The sequence below is a fragment of the Melanostigma gelatinosum genome, assembly GCF_949748355.1.
Source record: "Melanostigma gelatinosum genome assembly, chromosome: 7".
In the NCBI taxonomy this organism is placed as follows: Eukaryota; Metazoa; Chordata; class Actinopteri; order Perciformes; family Zoarcidae; genus Melanostigma; species Melanostigma gelatinosum.
The window spans coordinates 7,164,675-7,192,618 of NC_136640.1; the positions used below are offsets into that span (position 1 = coordinate 7,164,675).

Genomic DNA, 27,944 nt, shown 5'->3' on the forward strand with positions numbered 1-27,944 from the left:
TCGCTGCTATGTCCCCCGTCCTGGGTGAGCTCTAATAATAGAGGAGGTCGCCTGCTCCTTTAAGAGCCTACTTGTTGAATAGCCTACTCCACTACAACGCATTGTAACAAACATGGTTATCAAAGTATTCCTCGCCTCTTCGTCGGGATCCACCGCGGTAAGTGTTCTTATCAACTTTCCTCCGGTTGAAGATACTTCTTAAAACCGAGCAGGACTTTCTCTCACACACTGAGCGCTAAACCTTCGACATGAATGTCACTTGCTTGCGGTTTTGGCATATACGTAAATGATGGACGCTTAGTTTTTTACCCCTCTGCAGCGGTTCAATACTTTAACTCGCAGGTCGATGTGATTCACATGCAGATCTTTCTAGAACAGGGGGCTTCGAACGTTTTTCATGTCTCGAGACGCTTTCAGCCCACAGAAACTACGATAACAGCCTTTATCGTAGTATTTGTGATCAGATGTACCTTGTTTGAACACTATGTTTGATGACCACAGCAGAGAGGGCTGAATATATCTGGGTCTACTTTTGGCAAAGCTCAATGAGCAGTTTGATGGCCTGGTGGCCCAGCTGGCCAACAGTGTTTGTCTCACAGCAGTAAAAGTTTGGTTTTGTCCTCTTGAGTAGATTTTTGTTTGTCTTCCATGCAGCATGTACTGGGAGAGGTGCAAGGTCCCCACACTGTGTTTAGAAATGTTACGACTGAATCTAGTCCACTTTGTCTTACACAATTCAGATCGCATTATAATTTGTTGGTAAATAGTGAAAAATAGACCCTCACTTTAGGACCTTAAAATGATATCTTCCTGTCAAACTAACAGTCCAAAAAACAAATATATCAAATCTGGAGCGATATATTTGGCATTTGTGCTCGATAAATAACTTCAACAACTAATCAAACATCAAAATAGTTAGTAATTGCTCAAGTCCTAGTTTATATGTTTGGTAGGACACAGGAACGGGGAAAGGTGGTGCACACTTATTAAACACAAACAAAAACGCTGCAATTTACAATCTTTAAAGTTAAATATTACAGCCCTTTTCCCCACACGCTGTGCAATCAGTGCTGATTTTCTTAACGCGGATTGCTATTTGTTCTCCTGCCTCCCAGATCAAGAAGAAGCAGCAAGATGTGGTCAGCTTCCTGGAGGTTCTCAAAGTGGAGTACGCTCCGCTGGACATCGCCTGCAACGAGGAGAACCGCATGTGGATGAGGCAGAACGTCCCCGAGGAGAAGAAGCCCTCCAACGGCATCCCGCTGCCCCCTCAGATCTTCAACGAGGAGGGCTACTGTGGGGTATGTACACAGAAACAGGGATTTACTGGATTTGTAACTGCTACACTGCACATATACCTGCATGATGAGGAAGTGGGAATGGAAGATGCAGTGAGCTGTTAATGAACGTTCTCTTTTGTTTTGAATGCAGGATTACGAGACGTTCTTCGACGCCAAGGAGGACAACATGGTGTATGCCTTCCTGGGGCTGCCTCCTCCTCCTGGGTCAAAGGTTGGAACTATTTTCTTCTAAATAAAATCATTGAATTCGCCCCTACGCCAGACTGTAGATCTGCTGTATTGGGACAGCAGCGACAGTGTTTTTTGTATTTAACCAAAGAGCTTATTGTTTTTTTAACAGCAGGTTTAAAGTTAGTGGAACACACTTTGTCTTTGTGTAATACATCACCAGCTGTTTGTAGTATGTGACGTCTGTCAGAGAAAGATCTTCCTTTTGGATTTTAAGTACTAGAACGATACAGTTTAGGCAATTTGGCTCACGAGAACCATTAAACCTGTGCGATCAACAGAATTAATCAAGCAGTCATCAGGTTATTAAACAACAAGTTTAGCGTAATTTGTTAGAAAATTGTGAAAAATACACCACCACTGTATCCCAGAGCCCATAATGATGCCTTTAAATTACATTTCCTGTCAAACTAACAGTCCAAGACAGAAACATATTGAATCTGCGGTGATATATTTGGCATTTGTGCTTGATAAATCACAGAATATCAAAATACGTTTCGAATTAAACAACTGTAAAGCGGGCACAGGGCTTGAAATGAACATCAAACACCACTATATATGATGATGTTTCTTTATTACCATGTCATGCATACATCCCGGATACAGCCCACATGGGATTACAAGACAGCAGAACTCATTTAAACCAGATCCAGAATGCTGCACAAGCATTTTAAAGCAATACTACAGAGTCCAAAATACCGTGAAGAACAACGTAACGTACTTAATCATGTTGTCAGATCTTGATGCCGATAACAAAACTCATAGGCACTGTAACCGATGAAGCATATGTCTAACCTTAAACTTGTTGAAATTGATACAGAGAGGACACATTGACTGGTGATCTAAACAGTTCAAGCCCCGCTTTTGTTTGACACACTTTTGTTAAAGCTGATCATTTTGTTTATTGACCCAGGAAGCAGAGCAGGCCGACAAGGCGCTCGTTGTGGAGAACGGGACCCACGCTGAGGAAACTAATGCAGAGGAGAGCCTTGATGAATCAATAGTAATGCCGTCGATACTTTAGTTTCCCCCCCCCCCCCCCCCCGTCGTGTTTCCTTTTCACCGTGTCTCAACTCTCCACCCAGCGTAACTTCTCTCCATCCCTGTCGACTCGAACAGACTCTTAACTTCCTCTCTGTCCCAGTCATCACCACTGACTAATCTTCTGGAGTTCTGCATGAGAGAGAATTCATAACACAACACACTTGAGTTGTCATATCGCTGTGTCGCTGTGTCCGGACTGCCACAGAGGTGTGAAGCATCGTGTCCCTGCAATCCTAGTATATAACAGAGTGGAGTATGTTTGATTTGCATTCTAAAATGTGATGTTTCGTTATTGTGGTTTTGTTCAATGCGTACGTAAAAAAAGCATGTTGTGTTTTTTCCTCCCAAATGAAAATCCCTGCTGGACCTCTGTTTCGCCACAGTATCTGCAATGTCATTTTCTTTCCAGCAGGAGTGCGGGTTGTGCTTTTACCGGTCAACAGTTTGGGAAAAATGCACTTATTCGCCGAGACTGGGTTGAGAAAAGTATGGCCCACTCTCATGTCTGTAAGGTAATTGTTAAGCTACAGCCGGTTAGCTTAGCTTAGCACAAAGACTGGAGACAGGTGGCAACAGCTAGCCTGGCTCTGTCCAAAGACCTACAAAGCTCTCAGATGAACTCGTTATACCTCGTTAGTTTATTCTGTAATAGTCCGGCACTTAACAAACTGTTGTCTAACTTCATTTAAGGCAATGACTGATCCTCACATGTGACAAAAAGGCATTCTTCAATTCATGATGCATCACAGCCAACTTCTGGTCCTTTTAACCGCCACCGCTTCTACCCCTCCTCTGCTTTATTCCCAGGATTGACTAACTCCGACCATTTGAGCTCCTGAACCTCTCCAGCTGATCAACCAGTGCCTGAACAACTACGCCATTAATATTCCAAGTCGCTTGTTTTCCTCCATCACCAGTTTGTTGTTGTTCTCACCTCACAAAAAAAGGAGGTTCCGGTGGAGGCGCGAAATGGGAATGCACACGGAGACGAGGAGGAGGAGGTAGCAGAAGGAGAGACTGCAGAGGAGGAAGTCACGGAAGGAGGCGAGGAGGAGGCAGTGGAAGAAACAGACAAGGTCACAGAAGACACAGTAATTGCCACTCAACTGCAATCCAACCTCCCGTAGCTTTGCCTCTCCCTCCGTCCCTTTAATGTTTTGAATGTAATGTCTTCTCCTCCACTTCCCCATCATTCCTGGAATGCTCTGTTTTTCCTTCCCTCAGCATCTCTACTGTCCCTTTAATGCCCCTTTCTTCCATATTAAGGGTTTGCCTCCTTTTTGAGTGCCTGTGGTCCTCGTACTCCATCTCCTTGTCAATTCTCTCTTCAGGATTCAGTCGTTTATTATCCAAAAATGTTCCTCTTCATCGTTCTTGTTCAGCACCACTGTACATTTAACCATTTCACTGTTTTTTTTTAAATTTTCCTCCATGTGTCGTATTTTGCTGACGACGTTGTTTCCACTTGTCTTGCATCTCGCATTTCACTGCACATCTCCGATCACTATTAACCGCCCTGGTCCTGGTCTGTCAGTCGGGTCCCACAAACACCCCACGTCTCTGGGTCAATGAGCCTGCTCTGTGGATGCTGTTGTGTTTTCGTGTGAATAATATGCAGTATACGTTCTGTGTGTGGGGGGGGGATCAGTCCGTACATGTCAGCACAGTCTGACATCTCTAACACTATCTTATCTCTTCTGTCAGCAGGCCCAAGCAGAGGAGGAAGAGGAAGAGGTGGGTTTATCAGGAGCTTACAAACACACACCGATGTCTGCTTCTGGAGATCTGAAAATGATGACTAACATGAGCTGCACTTCTCGAGTGTCTATTGAATTGTAAATTAATCAGTTTTAATTCTCACGCCAGAGCTGGATTTATGTTATCGTAAAAAAAGAAAGATTTTTTGTTTACCGTCGGTTTTAAGAACCTCAAAGAGAATTTCTATTAGTGAGTTTCTCTTCCCCTTTTAAAATTACCGGTAGTTGTATTATTTCACACAACTTATTTACAACAACGTTTCTGTTTTTAATCAATATCCATGTGAAATCTGTAATATATAATCCTCTTTCCTTAATAGTGTGAGCTAGTCTCAGTTGATCCAATGCAAACCTCTAATGTCCAGTATGTTCGATAGAAGACGATCAGCCACATTCAGAGGTTCAAACCCACTCTGACTGTAAATGACTGTACAACACTTTCAGTGGATACTCTCCCATTCTCTGTACCAGGGTAGTGGGTATTTCTTTTTTTTAAATTCACGCACCACTTGGACTGTGCACAAGCATTTGAATGCCTGGAACTCAATATCTTCACTTCAGCCGCTGTTTGCCAGACTCTGGTGTTGAGAATGCATGTCATGATCATCAAACACATTTAACAGCCTCACACCACCAGGAAAAATATACAAAGAAGACATTCTGGCAGTGACAGTTGATTGAACTCAACATTTACCTACTATTATGCGGCATGTCCGCAGTTAAAAAATGCTACATTCCACTTTAACGACACAGTTTGGTCTTTTACCGTGACACATTTATATGCCATAAGCCATTCATAAGCTACACACAGTCTCCCCGCCTTCTTCTTCAGGTAGCTGCATGTAAGAACTGGCACGTCTCTTCAGCTTGTGTTCCGGTGCATGGAAATCAAATGACTCACATTCACTTAGACGCATCAGTTTCAGAGGTCCTGCAGCAGTCTTGTTCCTCGTGCACGCACCGTACGGCCTTTGACCCCCTCTTTGCCCTTTTGTCCATCTCTTGGCTTGCTCCCTCCAGGAGGAAGATGATTTGCAGTCAGAGGTAACTGTGCGTCGGCGATCGTCTCTTGTCTGCGGCTCCTCCGTATAGTCATCATCAGTGTGGGTTTGATGGTGCACAGATCGGGGAAGGCTGCTCCGGTTGGGTTGGGATGGGCTTGGGTGCTGTTCCCACTCATCTGTACACTCTTCAATGTGCTCACTTCACCGTTCTTTCTTTCCCCTTCTATCTTCTCTCTCTTTCCATCACTCTACTCCCATTTGTTTCCCATCTCCTTTCTGCTAACATCCTGTTCCTCATTTCTTCACAGTTTCTGTAGCTGCCTCCTGACAACCTCAACCATCCCCATGTAGCTTCCATTTTAAGTCAGAGGACTTTTCTATAGCGCATGCCTGTGGTGCTCTTTTGCTCCCCCACACAGCCGGCTGACCTGCTATCTGTTATTTACTTCCAGGAGGAAGAAGAGCTTCGGCAGCTTGAGGTAGATTCACGTGATGTTTCTTTAACCCGCCCCAATCCTTCCTCAGTTTCCTTTTATCGCTTCCTTCATCACTTCCCAGATTATCAAGCATTCCTTCAAATGTTCTCTTTCACTAGATAACTAGTAGACTTAGTATGTTGGCCATACTAAAAGGTTTTGCTCGCAACCTCAAGTGTGTATCTTCTCCACTCACGATTGAAAGTATGACCTCCAGTGCTTGTCATAAGAACATATCCAATACAAGAATCATTTTTTAGAAAGGTAATACTGCAATATACTGACTTTACTTATATATGTCATTAGTTTGAGACTGCGTTCTAGTATGTGTGCAATGAATTTACAGTATGTTCTCAAAGTTCTTCTGCATCCCTGTTTGCATTCACACGAGCTCAAGCACATACACACATCTGAGCATGCACTTACACACAGGGTGTCATCTCTTCTTGGGGCTGGTGGAGACTAGTGTCTCGCTCCCTTTTCAAAGTCTTGTTTTTGACCCACTTTTACAGTTTCAGTATGATTGACTCACTAAAAAGAAACGCTCTAAAAAGCGTCCTCATGCTCTCCGGATGAGAGAATATTGATTCAGTCATCTTTTTTGTTGGACATATAGGAAGACCTCCGGCTACATTGAGCGCCACACACTCCTGGAACCAGACCTATGCGTTCGATCACACATTGTCTCTCACACTGACAGTATTCCCGAGAGAATTCTGACTTAACCAGATCCCAGGATTAAAAAACAACAACAAAACAACAAAAGCCCAGATCCTAAAATGTCCCTTTGTTTGATGTGCTGTGTGAAAAGAGCTCCGCCTCTCTGAAACATTCCAGCCTCTGCCTGATCTACTGTCACATATGCTTCACTGCTTTGCTTCGCCTTCTTTCCTCTCTACCTCTCCATCTATTGTGTTGCTGTCCCACTTCTCTTGCAGGAGCAAGACAAACAAGGCCTTCTGTTGTTGTTTGTGGCGTCCTGTTTTTTTTAAGGCTGTATAAAATGTAGGGTTTAAACTGTCCTCCCTCTTTATTTACTCTCTCTCTCTCTGTGTTGCTGCATGGATTTGTCGGTTATCTTACATGGAGATGCCTGATGGTGTACAGCATGAGAAACTGTCATTTAAACTGAAGGTGGATTTAGTGTGGTGACAAAAATGCGAGTCCATATAAAGACCACGAATTACGTTGATCTTCTTTCCTTCTGCGTGACATTTAATTACTAAACACACGGTTTTATCTTCTGTAGGAAGAAGAAGAGGCTGAAGTACAAGAGGTACATATTCTGTTCTGCATCGTGTGAATCATATTTGGATTTGAATGCATGATCTGACTGCACACAAAGACAACACCGGTGTATGCAAACATTTCTACTGTTTCCATCCAAGGATGCAACTTTGTCTCACGAAGTCAAGTGCACACAAGTGACTCAGCTGTGAGTTTCACAGATGAACATTGCTTCAAGATGGCATCTGACCACACAGTAGCTGTTGTTAGTTCAGTGTTGCATGAAACAACATTTACTCAGCCATTTTTCTCGGAGTCTGCCAAGACATCTTTACTAATTTTTGTTTTGATGCCATGTTCTGAATGGATAAGATGGAGCACTTCTTGTTGTTTTTGCAACACCAGGAGAAAAAAAACAGAAATATATTTAGTTAGATCAGATGACCCACTGGGCTATAAACTGCTGCCTACTTTGTTTTCAGGTGTCATAGATCTGTTTGTGTGATGGCGTTTGGCACTCATCTTTTATGGTGCGCCGTCTTAAGCACCACTCTTGTCTCGCTTAGGTCATCCCAGGATAAACTGAACTCTGTGGGTCATTAGCTCCCTTTCTGTCTCGTCCCCGCCGCCGTTGCCACCGGCCGCACCTCTCTCGGGTTACTCCTCCATTTATAACCCACCATCCCTACAAACACTAACACGTGAAGTCCTCTCACCTCGCTGTCATTCGGGACCGTGGCTTCACACAACCCCTGTCTTCTGTCTTTCTGTTTTTCAACACGTCAAAGGAAGAAGAAGAAGAAGACTTGGAAGAAACACAGGTAGTGTTACAGAAACGAGTTGAATACATTTATTTATTTATTTTTACATCTGAACTGCTGCCTGTGCTTGAAATTCCTGCAGAAAGTCTTGTTTCACTCTTATTAAGAAGGTTGATCTATGTGGGACACAAATACACTTTAATGGGGCATCTTGATTATTCAGACCGAGCAATCACTGATTTTACGAGAGCAATAAGGGAAAAGAGAAGCTTTTGGCTTTTTTTTTATACCATCTGTCGCCTGAATCAGCGTTTCTTTTATTTGTGCAACAAACTAAGCTTAAATCCACGAGGCTTAAAGCCGCACACACTCACTGGATCCGGCCCGGGTCACTGAGACAAATTGCAGACACAACAAGCAACCGAGACTGCACCAATTTGTACTAAATTATTAGATTTTTCAAAACCTTCAGATGCTATAATCACATAACAATTCTGCAGGAAGCAATTTAAAACACAGATTTTGACACATTCTTGAGAATTTTCTCCTGCTGTCATCTTTCACTTCTTCCTATTTGTTATTCATACGTGATTATTTCTTTTTCACAGGAGGAAGAGGCCGAGTAGTTGAAGCCAGACGACCTTGTTGATGCTGACTTGCTGCTCTCCAGGTGAAACGCGACACTTTCTCCACTGCTTTGTGTCGGTGCTTGTGCTTTACCACTGGAGGGCAGTAACACATTATGTGAATTAACAGCAAACGTTACACCACAGCATGAATAGGTCCCCTTGGTGTTGCTTTGATATTTGGCATTTTATGTAACCAGATTAATTAAACTGTGTTTTGCTTTTATGTGCCTCTTTGAGCCCGCTATCAAATCAAAGGCCGCCGAATAATAGCAGAGCGATTACTCAAACCTCTGCTTTATCTACATTGTATACTGAGCCCATGAAGCAGCGCTGTAGCATTCGCTACGACGTATAATGTTCTTGCCTTTCACATATGGGATGCATAAATCTCACGCTAACGCTGACGTTCCCCTTGCTTCACCTTGGTGTTTGCATTGTGTTGTCTTTTGGTTTTTCCGTTGACTTGCACTTTGAGGTGTTCAGTCAGAGGAAACTAAATAATGCAGCAGCTTATTTACAAGGGACTGCCACTACTGGCTCCATCTGCAGACAGCTTCAGTGAGCACACAGAATGCCTGGGGATCATCTGGAGCCACAACAAAAACATCCTCTTTTTTTTTTTTTCTTTGTTCCTCTGAGGAATGGATGACAATGAGGATGGTAATGATGATAATAATAATCCTAATCTTCAAAGCATGTCTTTTAGTCCCTCTGCGCATGTCAGGCATCTATGACCCCGCTGCATTATGGGCCACAGAGCAAGCTTTTGGAGGAATGGGTGAGGCTCGCGTCCCTCAGCTGTTGTCCCTCAGCTGTCTCCCAACCCCTGCGAGCCCCTGTCAGGCCTTGTTAGAGGAAGCTGCCAAGTGAGCTTCAGATGTGCCTCCGGAGGAGCGGGCACGCTGGGTGGCACAGGCGTAGCGGTGGTGGTGGCTGTCTCAGCCACCGCAGACTGTACTGGGAAATATGTGACCTCATTTTTTAATTTTTATGGTTTGTTTCCTGTTCGCCTTGTGTTTCAGCCTGAAGGAGCCTCCCATTACATCTCTCCCTGACCCCATGACGCTTGAACCCCTCCACCTCTCCCCGAGGCCACACTGGACTCCACTGGAAACTGTCGGTCATGTGCTTGAAGGCGCCATCCGAAATGAAGAGTCCGAACCCACATTTGCCCCCCCCTCTTCTCTTTTGACTGCAATGTTGACTTAATTTTTATATTTAGCATTTAGAGACTGTACTGAAAATGAGTGGCCTAGTGGTGTCAGTTTGTTTTTATTGAGTAGCTTTTGTAAAATGCAAAACAGTTATTTTGTTAGACTCGAACATATTTCTCATGTTTTACTTTTAGAAAGTCGAGTTTTCTAACACAGACAGTGACCTTTTCAAAAAGCATTACCGTGGCTTGTGGCCTACTTCAGATTCAAAGGTTCTTACTCACTCTCTAATGTGTTCAGCAGTTTTACCAACGTCGTGCCTTGTTGACTCCCTCCACCAAGTGAATGTGTGAATGCAAACTAAGACTTCTAATGGCCACATGAGAAAAGACTACGCACATACCGCACACTACTCCACCACCAGTACAATTACTTCTGCCAATACTGCTGTCTCAGCAATGCACTTTGTTCAATGAAGAGGGAAACATGTGACTAAGTCTTGGATGCAATGGAAAATGCAATAAAGTAGACTGGTATAGAAAGAAACCCCAGTGGTTCTATTTCTTTTGTTGACATATTTATAGATCAATGGACCATTGTGCATGGTGAGCAGCGCAGGGGCAAACAGGAAGATGGAGCAAATGCCTCGTCCACAGAGGTCCCGGGAAAATGAGGAGGGAAGCATACGATAACAAAGAAATATATATTTGGAAAGGCATTGTAAGTACTTTACAATACAATGTAGGAGCTGTCAACAGGGTACAATAGGCTGTCATCTAACCACTTCAGTACGAAGGAATTTATGTTTAATTAAAGAAACAAGCAGATCGCTGGTGTTGACAAATCTGTGTTCCTCGTTTCCAAAATAAAGAAAACACATTAAAAGGCCTAACCAGCCAAAAGTTCTTAAAACAAGACAAAGGGTCTACAGCCATGCTAGCAACCCTGTGAGGCTGCATGCTAACGCTAATGTGCTGATGTGTAGCAGATATAATGGTTAGCTGATGTTTAACATCTTAATTCAGCTGATAGCATGCTAACATTTGCTAAAATTAGCCCAAACCAAAAAGTAGTTGAGGCTTAAAGGGGAAATATCATGAAAAACTCACTTTTCAGTGCTTGTGCACATTCATTTGTGCCTACCAACTCATAAACTGTGAAAAAAGACAGGCCAGATTCTTTGTGGGCTGCCTGGATCAGAAAACATTCAGGCCTGTTGGAATATTTCACTAAAAGCCCAAAATGGAAACTCGTAGTTGCATTAGAGGCAATAAGGTCATTAGGATCCATCTCCTGGGGAACATGAATGTTGTTGAGATATTTCAGTCTGGACCAAAGAGGTGGACCAACCTGACAGACTGACATTGCCATCCAGTGCCACAGCGCTAGCATGGCTAACAGTTCTCAAAAAGCACACTGAGAACTTCATACTGTACATCTCTCATGTTTACCGTACGGCTACATCATCCAGCGTGTCCACAGACATTCATTTGAAGAGGGCGGAGGTCTATGGCCCCCTGGGAACTGGGGACCTACAAGGGGGTATTGTTTGCACTCTGAGTCACTCTATATTTACATCAGTGTGCAGCACGGGGCAAAGTTCGCGCTGAGTTTGGTAATATTTAACAGGACAGGTTTTGGGTGACATGGCTGAGCACCAAGAGTGAGGAAGGTGCAGCAGTGTTGACATGTTTCCACCGCGTGGGACACTTGCCGCTGATCCACAGAGACACCAAACTGAGGTGAGTCAGATAAACACAGCGGTGGTTATTGTTATTTACTGTTCAACTTGAACTTCGCTCAGTCGGTGCTGCTTTATGCCGTGTGTGAAAGAAATGGTTGAGACACAGGTGCAGCGTTGCAAGTTTTTTTATGTACAAAATCTCAGTGATTTTACTGGTTATCTTTGTGTCTGAATAAGTAATCATACTCTGACCTGAATTTAATTCAACTGAAACTCTTTTACTTTTACTAAAATATGATTTGTTGTAACATGATCAGAGATTTACAGTCCTATTAAGGTAACTTTCTTATTTTTATTATCTTTTCTGTCAGAGATAAAGTGATGGATACCTCAAAACGATTATTGATTAAATGGAAACAAATCTGAAATCATTATTTTTCATCCTCCAAAGTCTCCCTGTCTACAAATGTCCAACTTAATTAATGAATTAGTTGTATTCAAGGTTAAGCCAAAAACGATGTCACGCCTTCAGCTAGTACAAAATTCAGCTGCTCGGCTTTTAACAAATACTAGAAGACAAGATCACATCGGCCCAATGCTGAAATGTTTTAATCCTGATTCAACGATGTAAAGCATTGTTTAATTAACTTTATATTACTTTAATGTTTATGACATGAGTGCACAAGGATGAGTTAAGCTAAGAATGAATAAAATAATAAATCATTTAAATTTAACAAAATAAAAATACATTTTTCTGAATTGTATTTAATTTTATTTCCACGAAGAACTTAAAGGATTTGATTGCAATGGAAAAGTCCTCTTGTCTTTTATAGAAGATGTATATGTATATATATTTTATATTTGAAAGGCTTTTTTTAAACAAGACTATAGCCATAGCAGCTCAAAGAGATACTAATTAGCACTAAACACGAGTACAGCTGAAGCTGATGTGAAAGAACCATTCACCCCCCGAGTGACATGGATATGTGACCAAATTTCATGGCAATCCATCCAGTAGTTCAGATATTTCAGTCTGGACCAGAGTTGCGGACGAAGAGAAAGACAAACCCACCCCTGACGCCTCGTTGCTAGCATGGCTGAAGACTTGAGATTGTGATCAACCGTCTTCCTCTGTTGGGAAATAATTAAATTCCTTTTGTCTCCGGTCCGTTCAGCATCGAACAATGGATTAACTGGATCGACGGATCAAACATGGACATCTTCTATCTGTTCGTGCTCCTGCTTTCCTGCAGGATTCAAGGTGAGAGTTCAGTGCCGCTCCAAACAAACACAGCAGCTTGTTTGATTGGAGCTGTGTCACAAAGGGCCAGTGATGTGGTTGTACTACCGGCCACATTCAGTGCTGTGGTGTGCTTAGTAGCAGCATCGTTCAGAGTAAACCCACAATCTAATTAGAAGGCCTAATTATCTATCCTTTATAATTACTTTTCTTTAAAAAAAACAAAACGTGTTCAATTAATTTGAGATGGACATTAGAATTGTAACACACATTAACGCCACAGACCAGACGCGCTGTGTATAGTGTTTCTAATGAAATGCTAATTTACAACACCTGTCCACAGCTGCCTATCTAACAGTACGATGAAGACCGTGGTCAGGGGGCTTCAGAGTTACTGGTTCATGGTCCCAATAGGAGCACGCATACATGACGCTCATTAGACTGCCATTCTCTAATTGCGATGAAAAGAAAAAGCCATAAAGGCTGGCCTCGATATTTCTCAGCCCTAATGTCCTGAACGGATGCTTAATTTAGGATTCTGCAGGCTTTATCAAACTCTGTAGGTTTCCCTGCATGTTAAAATGTTTAGCCTGCAGAATGATGCAGTGGCCTTTTGCCAACAGCTACAGATTCATTTACACTCTCCTACTTTCGTTCATAATTCTTCCCTAACTCCTACTTGCCCTCATTCATGCACCCGTCCAAATCACCACGAAAGAAGAAAGTTTTAAGGAGTTGTTTCATTCTCTTTCTTTGTCTCTTTATGCCTCAAAGGCTTTCTCTCTCCGTGTCCTAATTGTTATGGGAAATGTGTTTGAAAGCAACACACTGGCTCCTCTACAGTTCTTGTGTTCTTTGAGCAAACTGAGCGATTGCCTCTTCTTACGGCTCACTGAATCTCCACCATATTTATGGATTTCCTTCACGGCACCAACCTTCAATTCATCCCCGACTATAAAATGCAAAGTCTCTTCTCAAACAATCTGTGACAACTTCTCCAATAACGTGTTACTTATTATTTCTGTACAAATGTAATCTAACTGTATGTGCGCATTGCATACATTTTATGTGGTTTGAGATCATTTTTGAAGTAATCAGTGTGCATTGCATAAATAATGTAGTATAATAATGTTTCCTGCTAAAATTGCATTCACATGCTAATGTCACTCAAGACAACTGTAGCATTTGACTGCTGTTAAACTGTTTATGTTCAGAATATAGATCTGTGTTTCCCTACTGCGAGTGGTTTTCTGACGAGGTCAATAGTGAGTTTGCAAAGCCAGCTTAATGAATGGCCGAACATTGATTTTTAAGACCACTGGTCTTATTTGGTCTTGGTCCATGAAATAGTCCAGCTCATAACCCGCAGTTTGATTTTTGTATGGATTAAACAAAAATGATGTCATGCATTAAGTAGTGAGCTTTAGACGTTGTCACTTTTGGGACTTTGTCACGTTTTCCAGTCTTTGTGCTAAGCTAAGCTAACTGGCTACTTGCTCCATAGCTACATACTTGAGAGTGGTATCCATCTTTTCATCTAACTCTCAACAAGAAAGCGAATAAGCGCATTTCCCAACATGCCAGACTACTTCGTTCAAGTACGTTAGCAGCAGTGTTAGTCAGTGTTGCTCTGGTAATCGATATGTTTCATACTCAGCTCAACATGGAAGGACTAATGTGTTTTATTTCTGTCTCTCTTTGGTTTTCAGTAGTCGCAGGTCGGATGAAGCTGTCGCCTGAAACACTAACCGCCCTGCGAGGAGAGGAGGCCCGTTTCACCTGCAGTGCCTCAAACACCCGGTGGACCGTTATGGTGTGGCTGCTGAACGGCACAGCGGTTCTCACCATCGCCAAGGATGGTGGTGTCCTGCCCTCCGTCAACCCGAATGTGACGGCCGAGACAAGCCCCGTCTCACATGGAGACAGCTGGGTGTTTGTCCTGAAGAGCACAGAGAGGCACGACCAGGGACCAGTGACCTGTGACCTCCAGGGCATCGATAGGAAAACAGCAAGCCTGTTTGTACAAGGTCTGTATGTCCGTATGTGTGTGTGTGTGTGTGTGTGTGTGAGAGAGAGAGACTCAGAGGATATGTGCATGTGTACGCATGTGTGTGTGATTCACTGTAACAGGAAGGCAGCAAGGAACTGTTTATTTCGGCTGCAGAGAATTTCAAAGGCTTTCTGTGCAGCCAGAACTCACATTCTTGCAAACTAGAGTCTTGTCCACACACACACACACACGCAAAGCAGTGAAGGAAACGAAGCAGATGGCAAGTCTCAAATACAACCATTGCAGCGCGAGAGAGAGTACAGAAACACACTGAATTTAACCGTGACGAGGCAAAAAGCACCATGTAAAAAGGAGGTAAATGAAGGGACCACACTAAAGTTGTGTTGCATTGATTCTGCCGACAGAACACAAAGAGTCAGAGACGAATAATGTTGTATTTTGCCTCAGCATTCAAGGCGCTCATCCTGATTCAGTGCTTTTGTTTTAAATTTCTTGAAGTGGGGATTTAAGGATGAAAGTTTTCTGTAAAAGCAGCTGAACAAGCCTCAGTGATTAATCACGGTGTGTATCAATATCATTTGGGCCTGTGTGGTGGGGTACAGGTGCCCAGGGATGTTTGATGGTCTCTGTGACATTGTTGATGACAGTGTGGATGGTGTCGGTTGATGGGAATTGATTGGCCCTCAGATATAAATACCAGGCGGAAAAGCGCCGGACTCCATGCTAGTCAGGCCCGGCAGCAGAGCAGGATTTACAGGCCGATCACCCCTCCTATCCTAAGAATCAGGACTTTGTAAGAATCAGTAGTTCTCTGCAGTTCTGATGAGGTTGATGACTCACGCTGAAGAGCACTGCAGCATTCTGACCTGATTGAAAGACAAAAAAGTCGAAACAAGCAAGTTATAGCAGATTCACTTAAGTTGGCCGTACCATTCACGAACATTTTCATTTCCACGCAAAGAAGGATATTTCAATTTTGACACTTATTTCAAAAGAAGGATCAAAGGTTTGTACGGCCATTTCAAGTTCAAAGACTGCTTGATGAAAAATGACACATTTCAGAAGAGTATTGACACACGCATCTCCGGGAAGATATTGACCACTCGATGCTATTCACAGTTTGAGCTCACACGGAGGTGGCACGCCTCAAACTAGACGACAACTTATTACGGAATACAAAGCCTCAAGACCTGCTTCTCTTGACCTTATCATTCAGCTTATTTGCATCTGCAGTACGCACAAACTGAACTGAGAACTCAGCTAAAAAAAGAAAATCAGCGCGGAAACATCCTCTCTGTAAACAGGCGAGAGGATACAAAACCACTGACCCATCGCCTCCGATATATTACGGAGAGAGCCTCCATTGCTGCCAGTGCCACAAATCCCCACTGACACATGCAGCCATTACCAGTAGTGCATGGTGAATCAGGCCCTCTGGCCTGGATGCAGAGGATCACTATGGCCTGACACAGCCTTTGAATTCATTGTGCATCCTGGCACGCCCAGTTAACAGTCAGCAACTCTGCCCGTGATTTGTGTACTGCAGCTTCAAATATACTGTTGGACAGGAGCCACAAATCCACCGCGGCCTGGACGACTCTGTATGCTATCATCCGCACTCCCCCCCCCCCCCCGCTTTAATTATCCAGCATGAAGATGATGTAAATATGACAACACACTCCTGCTTCCTCTCGCTGCTCCTTCTCGCTGCTCCTTCTCAGCTCACACACACACACACACACACACACACACACACACACACACACACACACACACACACACACACACACACACACACACACACACACACACACACACACACACACACACACACACACACACACACACACACACACGCCTCTCACTTGAGCAAATCAATACAGTTGCATGCACTGTTGAGTGTGAAAGGGTCTGCAGCGAAGGCTCGAGCTGCAGAGAAGTCTTCTACGTAAATCAGAGGAGGAGAGTGAACAGTAGAAGAGTAGAAGCGCCGTCCTCATTGGCATAAAGTCACACCCACACATACATGATTTTCTTTTTATGTAAGACAAAATTCATGCGCATACACAGCAATCCTGCAGACAGACATGTACAAATGTTTAAATGCTGCCCTCAGTAATTTAGCCTCTGAGGACCCCTGCTGAAAAATCACTGGAATTAGTTAGCTGACGGCTCCCTGCCTCACACAACGTCTTCAGAGTTCCCCTACAGTGATTAACCAACCTTATGAAACCTTATTCCAGGGATCACTTAAATTGGAGCTTTGGGAGAGAGTGCTGATATCGTCCCTTTCTCTATTCAGATGTATCAACCTGTCGTGATCGCCCGGAGCCCCTCATCAGTCAGTGCAAATGAGGCTGCTGGTTCCTCGCCAACCTTTATTCAACGGCGCAGAGATTCTGAAAGAGCAGCCGGAGTCCACTCTTTGAGAATGGGACGGTACGATATTTATGACACAAAATCAGGCATCAAATGAAAGCCCCAGAAGAAAAGGGAGAGCCAACAAAGCGTACAAAACCAGCTGAGGATTTGAATTTAAATCAACCCAGACGTGTCATTCGCATACACAAAGCATCGACGCTTCTGTAATTATCTTTCTGTCTGTGGCAATCGTCTGTTGCATTCGCCGCCTTTCATTCTGCCAGACAATGGACTTCACGTATGAGATACTGTAGCCTATATCTCCCAGGGCCTTACGTGGCTTATTTGGCTGGCAGGGAAGGAGATGAAGGGGAAAAGAGGAGATGGATCAGTCAGGCAATTGAGACTTTGAGACACGCGATCATTCACCCGGGACGAATGAAATCCGTCTTTTGTATATGAGCGGGAGAACTGGAGAGGTGATGCTCACCTTTGGGTGCAGATGCAACAACGTGCATTTCAACAGAGACTCATGGATTCCTGCCCGGCGTTGATATTCATAAACTTACTCATGCACGTACAGGAATATACATAAGTACATGAATAAAAGAAGAAAAAAATAGGTTTGTGATTGTGATTGCAGAAAAAGGCAGCGTGAAAGTCGTTGGAGACGACAAGTTGGCTTTTAAGGGTCAGTCGGTCCTGTTTGAATGCCAAGCAGCCGGATGGTACCCTCCACCCACTTTGCAATGGCAGGTGAATGACAAAAAGGTAAGTGCATACAACCTTCTCACTACGGTAATCTTTAGAAATGACGAAAGGATTTTATATTACAAAACACTCATCAAGCTCAAGGTGTAGCGTTGCAACTCTTCATTTAGACACACACACCTACACACACACACAGAGAGAGAGGAATGAAGTGACTGGGCACTCAAAACACAAGAAAAAAAGGTTTTATCAGGTGTAATCCCAATACAGTACAATGCACTCATTTTGGTTTATGGCAATACAACAGGCAAAGAAGGGATTTTTTTCTTTCTGACAAAATTCACATTTGTAATAATTTGAGCTCAAAACCACAAGTATCCATTCAAAATCAGTAGAGTCTCTAATGGAGTGGCTCTGCAGAGAAGGTGAATTTGCAGATGAATTATTATTTTTAGGCTTCCTGTTGAGAGAAAGTAGCTTAAAAACTCTTCCAGATCGTTGTCACAGTGTTAGTTTGTCATAGTGACAACTGCACTGCTTTTAAAAGGGTCCAAACAAAGTCTACAGATTATGAATGAATGAATGAATGAATTTTATTTATATAGCGCTTTTCACAGACAGTACTATCACAAAGTGCTTAACAGAGCAGACATTTAAAAGCATAAAAACACAATGTGACCCTACGGTCAATAAATTACATACACAGAGTGAATAAAAAATGTTAAAGAATAAAATTAAAATAAAATAAAAATGTAAAACAAATGTTAAGAGCAGGTCTAGGACATGGGTTTACTTTTACACAAACGCCAGCCTAAACAGGTGGGTTTTTAGCTGGCTTTTAAAAGTATCCACAGTATCTGCGAGGCGTAGAGTTGCAGGCAGAGCATTCCAGAGCCTCGGAGCCACTGCCTCAAAAGCTCGGTCACCACGGGTCTTAAATCGTGTGCGTGGGACTGACAGAAGACCTAGAGCATTTGACCTGAGAGTGCGGGCGGGTGAATAGGGGCGAAGTAGATCAGCTACATAAGTCGGAGCCTGACCATGAAGTGCTCTGTAAGTGATGGTGAGAATTTTGAAGTGTATCCGAGATGCTACAGGAAGCCAGTGGAGAGATCGGAGTACGGGGGTGATGTGAGACCGTCGGTTTGTCCTGGTGAGTAATCTGGCGGCAGCATTTTGGATGACCTGCAGACGGTTAAGAGCAGATACACTGAGTGATGTAAAAAGTGAGTTGCAGTAGTCAATGCGAGAGGAGATAAATGTGTGTATGATCATTTCTAATTCAGGCGTTGATAATACAGATCTCAGTTTACTGATATTTCTTAGATGGAAGAAACATGACCTGGACAGCTGCTTAACATGAGGGTCAAATGACATGGAGCGATCAAAGAAAATCCCAAGATTGCGCAGGTTGCAATGGGAAGCAGAAGAGAGAGGACTAATAATCTGCCTGATCATGGGGACAAACTCCTCTGGAGCAATAACTAGGACCTCCGTCTTAGAGTCGTTGAGTTGCAGGCAGTTTTCTGCCGTCCAGTCTCTGATGGCATTGACACAGTCCAGCAGCCGAGTTAATGTGAATGCCTCGCTGGGTTTGAATGACAGATGGAGTTGGATGTCATCTGCATATAAGTGATAGGACACATTATAGCTTTTTATGATCGGCCCCAAAGGTAACAGATAAAGTGAAAATAACAGAGGCCCCAGAACCGAGCCCTGCGGTACACCACAAGACAGTGGAGAGGTAACAGACACAAAAGCACCCACAGAGACATTGAAACTTCTGTCACTGAGGTAAGATGTAAACCAGTCTAACGCTATGCCAGTTATGCCCACCCAATCACGTAGCCTCTTAATCAGGATGTCATGGTCTACAGTGTCAAATGCAGAACTGAGATCCAGAAGAACTAACACAGAGCAGTCACCTGCATCAGCACACATGAGAATGTCATTTGAAACCCTCAGGAGAGCGGTTTCAGTAGAGTGTTGCTTACGAAACCCAGACTGGAACTTGTCGTACATATTGTGCCTCTCCAGTGCAGCAGTAAGTTGTTTGGCCACCACTTTCTCTAAAAGTTTGGACAGGAAAGGCAGTTTTGATATGGGCCTGTAGTTCATGGGCAAAGCTGGATCTAAGTTAGGTTTTTTTTAATATGGGCTGGATAGTGGCATGTTTGAAATAGGAAGGGACAATTCCTGTATACAATGAGGAATTGACAATAGATGTTACTGCAGGGCCAATAGTTAACAGAACGTTCTTAAATAGAGAGGATGGAATTATATCCAGAGGGCAAGTTGATGGCTTTGTATTGTTAATTAAGTCCATCAGGTCTTGAAGGCTGATAGGCTGGAAAGAGCCCATAACAGCAGGAGATTGCGAGGAGCTACAAGTAGCCGAACAGATCCCAGGCCGAATGCCAGACCTAATACCTGTTACCTTATCATTAAAATAGATCAGGAATTTGTTGCAATCGTCAACAGAATAGCATGGTACAGTGGAGACAGGTGGTGAAACAATTCCTCTAATTGTGTCAAACAGAATCTTGGGATTTTTCTTTGAAGAAGAGATTAGGTTGGCAAAATAAGCAGTTCTAGCTTCCTTTACTGTGGTATTAAAAGAAACTCTGAGGTCTTTGAGATATAAACGATGCACTTCTAGCCCAGTAGCTTTCCAGAGTCGCTCTGCCCTGCGACACTTCTGTCTCACGCTGCACACAGCTTCTGTCATCCACGGAGTAGTGTTATAGGCAGCCCGTGTCCTTTCCTTAAGAGGTGCCACTTTATCCAGCAAAGTGGTGCAATGTTCATTAAAGGACTGTATCAAGTGTTCAACATCATTGAGATTTGTGTAAAAGTCACAGCAGAAGTGCATCGAGAACTGATCAGCTGTACTCTGAGTAATAATGCGTGAGTGGAATGTTTGTTTCAGACACAAGGGGTCAGCATTGACAGAAAGATCAAAGAAAATACATTTATGGTCACTGATCAATAGGTCCTCACAACGGGTATTATCAATATCAAGACCCAGAGAAAACACAAGGTCCAAGGTGTGACCACCCCTGTGAGTGGCGCCAGAAACATGTTGCGTGAAATTAAAAGATTCAGTAATATTGAGAAACTCAGTAGCTATACAGTCTGTGGTATCATTGACATGCAGATTAAAATCACCAACCAGAAGCACTTTGTCTAGCTTGATAATAGAGGTCAGAAAGTCTGTGAATTCTGATAAAAACTGACCTGCAGGACCTGGAGGTCGGTAAATTAAAAAACAGTAAAACGGCTTTTGCCGGCCCACTTTAGTCAGCTGTAGTTCAAAAGTAGCATAGGATTCTGTGCTCCCCAAGTGGCAGGAAAACTGATTCTTCCAGACCACGGCGAGGCCTCCACCGCGGCCTGTCAGACGCGGTGTCCCAACATAAGAACAGTCCACAGGGCAGAGTTCATTGAAATGGATGCATTCCATATTCTGTTGCCAGGTCTCGGTCAGAAATAAAAAAGCCAAATTATGACTTGTGAACAAGTCATTTAAAATGTGAGCCTTGTTTGTTATAGAGCGTGCATTATCACGTCATCGTATCTGAAACGATAATTGTCTCAAGTTACATTTTTTGGTGCTAAGTACCATAAACCAAATGAGCTTCATTACACTGGTGTGGATGTGAACTACAGTCACACTGATCTGCCACTGAAGAGTGTTTTACTGGCTGAACAAATCTAAAACAGATAAGTCATCTCCAAAGAGTTAGGCGTTTAAAAACAGACGTGTTCACAGCGTCGGCTGCATCACCTGAAGAAAAAAAAAAGACTTTTGTACCGTCTCTTTAAATACAGCTCTGTTTTGATTGTTTACATAACTGCAAAATGAATTCTCTCTCTCTCTGGGGATTGGCGTGGAGGTGAACCAGGATGAATACAACACCAGCAGTGAAGAGTCAGGGAAGAGCCTCTTCACTGTGACCAGCAACCTCAGCGTTACGGCAGTGAAGAGCTCTCGTGTGGCTTGTCTGGCCTCCGTGTCTGCCCTCCTCACACCACTGAAGAACAGCGTCCGTCTGACAGTGGGTGAGAGGACATTCCTTCTCTCTCTTTGTCCTTTCTTTTTTCCCCTGTTCCTTTCTCTTTTTGGGACGCCTGTGAATCATCACTGGGCATTAATATTGAAGAGGAGAGGGGAAAGAGAAAAGAGCCGCCAGATCAACACTGCATGAGTTTGCATCACAAGAGCAAACCTCTCTAAGGCCCAGAATACAAATACTACATCATTATCTTAGTAATGTTCCATTTGTAGTTGAAACATTTTCTTAAAATCCACGAAGAGCAGCTTCCCCCTCGGCATATTAAAACAGGAGATTGAACACAGCGTTCTTTACACTGTGTCTGTAAATCTGTAATTGAATTGCAAGGTAACAACACCGCTTCGGCGCTTATTTAGCGAAACACCGATGTGACCTGTTTCTCCTCAGTTGCAGAGGTGCTGCGGGAGGAAGACGACTGCACGCTCCCTCTGGCACTCACGGCCTCCCTCTCTGCTCTTCTGCTGCTCCTCCTGCTCTGCATCTGCACCGTCCTCTGGCACAGGCGAAGGAGACAAGCAAGTATGCACTTTTGTCTGTCTTGAATTGCTTTAGGTGAGAAGAAAAAAAAACCTCACCTCCCCCCTACACGTTTCCAGTCCAGAAACTGTGATTAAAGGACAATGAAGAAGATGGGCGGTTGCACGCTGTGACTCGGCACTGCCCCACGCTGGCCTTCACCAAGGACACGGCTTATATTTTGTGACAAAGGCAGAACATTAGTTGTCAGCGCAAAAAGCTTTTCTTCTCAGGAGACAGCAACAGCAGGAATGTTCGATAAGTGTGTGGACTGTATGACTGCAGGGTTGGAGGTGTAAATCCCAGAAGAACTGGGACAAATCGTCAGGAGGAAGGACGATTAATGCTCACCCTGAATAAACACTGCAGGGGTGAGACTGAGCGAGACGTTTCACCAGTAAACAGTGCGAAGATACATCTGTCGCCCCAATTACAATCACTTTACCGAGTACCGTAGCTCTTCTAAGTCCAACTGATATTAAGAAGCATGTTTCTTTCTGCTTTAACGTACATATCTGTCCTCCTCTTCTTTGGGGATAAAACTAGAATTTGCAGTTTACATCTGCGTCTGTCCAAAATGTCATCACTTCATCATTTTATCCTGTAAGCCAGTGTGTGGAAACTTTCATAATTGGCATATGAGTTCTTGAATTATGGCCAAAAAGTGTTTTATGTGCCAACAGTGGCCTTTGACCACCAAATTCTAATGTCTGTTAGACGGAACGTTACAACTTCCCTCAAGGCGTTCCGGAGATATTGCATTTGCACAAATAGGACGGACGTACAACTAGATGGACAACCCAAAAACATAATGCCTCCGGCCACGGCTGTCACCGGCGTGGAGGAATTATAATCGTCAAGTTTCAACTTTGTGCTATTGCACTTTCAATAATGTCTTCTATCAAACACCAGCCAGGAAACAGTATTTCCCCTTCAATGGACTGGTGGTCTTTACTCTACTGGTGCATGATTTAATGAACGTGTTACAGGATGTTGCAGGAAAACAGGTTACAAAAAAAATAGGTAACTGCATTGAGTCTCCCTTGGATAAATAAAGGGACCATGTTCCGGTCCTGGGTTTATATCATAACCCTGTCAGTTGAGACATGCAGATGAGTTGACAGTTGTTGAATGTGGCGATTCTGGACAAGCTATCAACCTGTGTGTGAAGAGGATTACAGCTGTTGGTACACTGGCAGAGATCGTACCTTGGGGAACATAAGGTCCTGACTCACACCCAGTTGCTGCCAAATGAGTCAGTATGTTTGACATGAAGCTTTTGGACACAGCTTGTTCTGTAGAGTTAAATAAACTAGTGAGGCGCCGGTTCAAAACATGCCCTTTCAGAAACGGACCGAATGCCTCGGCAATACTCCTGCCATGACGTCGTTGAGTCACACACCCAAGTCGCGGCTACTCGCGGTAAGAAACACCAGTGAAATACTATCAGGTTCAGGAAAAAACACCAGGGGCAGAATTTAATATCAGGCGAGGAAGACAACCTGGGCCCCAAATGAAAAGGGCCTCAAACAGCTACGGAATTTTGTGGCTGAGATGAAAATGAGTCCCGGAAGTTTTCGCGAAAAGCATTGCGCCCGAAAAGGGGTGAAAATTAGCGTATCCTTCCAGGTGTCATGTTTCCATCACTGTCGATCTAAACTGGAGCTGATGAATACCTGCGATTACTGCAGAGTCATTTATCCCGGGAATGAATGCCGATTGAAACCTTTCTCACTCAAGACAAAAGCCAGATGTCAGCAGGTGTTGGTGGTTTTTTTTGTCCAGTGGGAAATGTGGTTTAAAATACTAACACCTCCAAAACGCACTATTTAACATATTGTAACTCATTTGTCCTTTTTTACACTGAGGTTGTTGTACCGATAAAACAATAAATGTTAGTCAGTAAGCTTAAGCGGCGTTAGGCGTGTCTTGTTTCCTTCAGATAAAACCCGGCTAACTGCTAAGCTAAGCTAATAATTGCTAGAGTGGCGTTACTCTTCTCATTTAACTCTCTGCAAAAAAGCCCCTGAACATAATTTCCAAACTGTTGAACTACTCCTTGAAGACATACATGTTGATTTTTTTGTTTGTTTGTAAAGTCTAAAGGTGACTCAGGCATTACCGAATTGCATGGCTCAGTAATAAGGGTTTTAAACCACTACAGTGCGACGGTTTCACTGCAACTCTTTTAGAGCTCAAAACCCCGGCCTAGAATCTGTGTCACCTCAGAGACGTCGATGCCTTGGCAAGTCGGTGGAGGTAAAGTGGTGTGATGTTGTAAAAAGTCTGGCCGGGAAAGAGGGATGTTGCAGAGATGCTTCTGGAGTGCCATCGCCGAGGGGATCGTTGTTCTACAACACGCGGAGCCGGAGGAGGCCTGTTTGTGCGTGATAACAAAAAGAGGCCCTAAGTCACTCATTTAGAAGTCAGCGTAATCCCCCTGACTGATTGTGGACTGTTGCAAATCACGGCTATGGTTTAGAGCTAAGGGATTATCACGAAGCAGGTGTGACCTTTCTCCTCCGGCAGCCGATTCTGTACCTGAAACGCGTGGTACCGTCTTCACCGTCGTCTTCACGGCTTCTATGGAGCAAAATAAGTTGAATTAACTTCGTGAGGATGTGGCATGGCTCCAAGCCACTAAGCTCTTCTTTGAGTAATCCACCTCAATGGGGAGTAATTTATGCTTTCTAATTTGGGGGGAAAATAGAAGGGATCTCATGTTGTCACCCTCCAAGACTTTGGCCAGCGTGACAGCAGGGATTTAAAATACAATGACGAAGGCAATTTCTTTCCCTGTATAAAAGGAGCAGTTTATACGTCTCCTGAGGCAAGCGCCATCTGCACCACTGTTATATTGTTGTGTTTTCGCCGTGGCCAGGAGGACCTTTTGGCAAAGACAACCATGAAGCGGTATTACAAAACTCATTAACACCGTTGAACGGCAAGCTGACTGGAGGCTATGATATTAGTGCGGAATCCAGAGCGAATAAATGGCGGGACATTTCACACTGTTGTGGCGAGCAAGCACAATGGCTCTGCGGTCAAGGCAGTGAGAATAAAACAGTTATTGGCTGACAGCTCATAATAATTCTGTAAACATAATGACTCATTTTCTTTCAGAATCGACCCCACAGGAGGCAATAAGGTAAGATTTAAGAGCTATTTTTTTCGAGACACCTTTTGCTTTATGAGGCTATTTTCAAACAATGAAAACCTTGGATTTGCTCCACTTTCCAAACCAACAAACACAACTTTAAGATCATGTAAAAGTGATTGACTTGAGGAGAAAGTAGCCGCCAATAATCTGTGAAGGAGTCCCGGCTGTATTGAGCTCCATTTATACTAATATGAAGACTCAGCAATCTCTATTAATACGGGCAACTTATTTCTGAGAATGAATGGGCTTTTATTGTTTCTCATTATAAAAGAAAATTGGAGACATGAATTAGATGCATTAAATAGTCATTACATTTTGCAACTTAATTAAGATTTAAATTGCTGTTAGCTCATTTGAGAAGCATTACTGTTGTCAGAACCTTCCATGCGGATGAAACACACATTATAACTTCCCCATTGAGCACATTGCAGTGAGAGTGGAGCACGTCGGCGAGGTCTCATAAAATGCACTGAAGGATGATGACGCTCATTTTTTAATCTGTCAAAGCATTTTATGATGAAAACAATGCAGAGGCCCCTGATATATACTGCAGCTTTGTGAGAAAGGAAAGATTGTCTGTTCACAACTGCACAGCCTCTCTAAAGGTTATCTTTTCCCGTTGGACATTCATTTGGGCATTTGCAGGTCCGACCAATCGGTGAGCGGGAGACGCTCGGTTGCTGAGCAGACAGGAGGGAAGGTGAACCTGGGATATTCGAGCGAGGGCCCCACAGGTGAGGGAGCGACACACAGTTCACCATGATAACTGTACGACTGTACTGCAACTGTTGGATCACAATGAGAGGGTTGACAGAAGAACATCGGAGCGTACAAATAGTTCAGCTGGGGCAAAAACACAATAACAACTACTTTACTAACTGCACATGCTTTCTGCTGGGGTGTCTGTTTTTTTTTTTACTTCTTCTTTCGAAAAGACAAATTTGACAGTTTACACTTTCAAAAATCTCAGAGAGAGGTCAATACATGTTATAAATGATTAAATATTACTCCAGTCACTTTAAAAAACCTGTTCAGTATGTTTACGTCTGTTCTTAAATTGTGTAATTCATCACATTTAACATAAAGTCTGTGTTCATTATTATTAGATTATGATCGCCCTGTAATGACATTTTATCGCAGATTGATTCTCCATAACAATAATGATACTTTGACAAAAAACAGTAACGCGTGATGTTCACTGTGATGGAGTACACAATTTAAGCACGATTCGAGAGTCTGTTAATAGTTATTCATGTTCTATTGAAATGTAAAGCAGCCAACGGATGTCTGGAGTAAGAGAAATAGATCGACACGTGCAAGACGAACCATTTCAGTCAGCGCTGGCTGTTGAACTTATTTATATGTTTTAAATTGAGACAGAAACAAAAGATAGAGTTTAACTCGGGACGCTGTGTCAATTTGTTAAACATACCAGACAAACGAGCCACTAAATCACCCGATTCTTGCTATTTTTGCCGAGGTCAGCTTTGAGTACAAAGTGGTCCGTATAGCCGGTCAGAGGGACTGCGAGGTTAGATCAGGCTCAACTGATGTTTTTCACCCTGCAGATGCAGTTAACAATGAGCTAATCGTGGAAACTCGTAGGCAGGAGGACTTTGTCAGCTTTCACAAGGTAAGACGGAGAAAGAGAAGGTGGGAGGGCAGAGAGACAGACAGACAGACAGACAGACAGACAGAGACTGTAACTGAATAATGCAGCCATTCATTCTGCAGCTGGAGTTTCTGCCACATCCTCCCATGTTGATGGGAACAAGAACAAACTGATGTGCTGTTGCACCTCCCCTGTTCTCCCAGTAGACAGCTAGATGTCAGACAGGGATGTGGAAGAACATGCTTTCTGGCACAGCGCCACACAATGTCATCAGCACTATTCTTTTTAGCTTACAGGGCACTAATGTGGCGCCATCATCATCGACATCATGTTGTAGTATCGTCTAAACAATGGGATGATCTCAAGGTGTACATGCTGGCATGGACTAAACTGAACGGTTTTCTACCTTTGTTGTCATCGAGGAATAGATTTATAGATTTAGATTTGATAGGTATTGCTATGAATATATTCTGTATTGATATCTTGGGATTTGTCCTGGTATCTAACAATGGAGGAAGGAGGGACAAGTGTTCCCCTTCAGTGCTGGTGCATGTGGCCTCTTTTCCCAATTACGTCTGCTGTAGAGCGGCTCTGTGCTGAGTTCACAAGTTCAGTTCTGGTTCACTGTCTTTGAAGTAATGAGTTTGAGTTCGGTAATAGGATTGCCGTATCTGGAGAGACTAAGGGTGCAAGACAGTTTGAGGACTTTAAGGCAATACTTGTCCTCCAGTCGTCCTCCGATACGTCTGCGTATATCCCCAGTGTCACTGCTGCTGTCGGAGAACGGTTTCAGGACAGGAATATCTGTTTGTTGTCATTCTACAGTGCTGATGTATTGCCACTAAAACCTAAATTGAATGGTGTGTGTGTGTGTGTCCCAGGTCCCTGATGTGGTGTCCTCCAGCAGCCTGTCTCTACACAATATGGCACCAGCGCAGGTGTGTCTATCAGAGGAAACCTCCAAGAATGTCAGAAGAATTACCACAGTTTGA

At 43.4% G+C, this 27,944-nt stretch overlaps 2 protein-coding genes across 7 annotated transcripts; both read left to right on the plus strand.

Moving 5' to 3' along the window:
* On the plus strand, positions 1 to 10,250 carry sh3bgr (SH3 domain binding glutamate-rich protein). 6 transcript variants are annotated; one of them, XM_079271948.1, is made up of 10 exons: positions 1 to 157; positions 1,116 to 1,301; positions 1,432 to 1,512; positions 2,443 to 2,532; positions 3,521 to 3,664; positions 4,281 to 4,307; positions 7,060 to 7,086; positions 7,826 to 7,858; positions 8,407 to 8,468; positions 9,450 to 10,250. In XM_079271948.1, exons 1-9 carry the CDS (start codon positions 113 to 115, stop codon positions 8,422 to 8,424), a joined length of 651 nt encoding a protein of 216 aa, XP_079128074.1. In that variant the 5' UTR covers positions 1 to 112; the 3' UTR covers positions 8,425 to 8,468; positions 9,450 to 10,250. The 6 variants fall into 6 exon arrangements, with proteins under 6 accessions (XP_079128074.1, XP_079128073.1, XP_079128075.1 ...); XM_079271947.1 differs by having other exon boundaries at positions 4,278 to 4,307; positions 9,450 to 10,249; XM_079271949.1 differs by having other exon boundaries at positions 3,521 to 3,649; positions 9,450 to 10,249.
* On the plus strand, positions 9,145 to 27,944 carry igsf5b (immunoglobulin superfamily, member 5b; the record flags this gene model as incomplete). The annotated part of the gene is made up of 11 exons (XM_079271558.1): positions 9,145 to 9,293; positions 9,450 to 9,581; positions 12,441 to 12,526; positions 14,215 to 14,532; positions 17,521 to 17,648; positions 21,485 to 21,650; positions 22,052 to 22,183; positions 25,304 to 25,328; positions 25,986 to 26,074; positions 26,909 to 26,973; positions 27,834 to 27,944. 11 exons carry the CDS (start codon positions 9,145 to 9,147, stop codon positions 27,942 to 27,944), a joined length of 1,401 nt encoding a protein of 466 aa, XP_079127684.1.

Bases quoted from the DNA above. Each gene is read 5' to 3' on its own strand.
- sh3bgr (XM_079271947.1), top strand. From the start codon at position 113: ATGGTTATCAAAGTATTCCTCGCCTCTTCGTCGGGATCCACCGCG. The intron at 1,302-1,431 runs GTATGTACACAG...TTTTGAATGCAG, and splicing joins ACGAGGAGGGCTACTGTGGG to GATTACGAGACGTTCTTCGA. The intron at 4,308-7,059 runs GTGGGTTTATCA...TATCTTCTGTAG, and splicing joins CAGAGGAGGAAGAGGAAGAG to GAAGAAGAAGAGGCTGAAGT.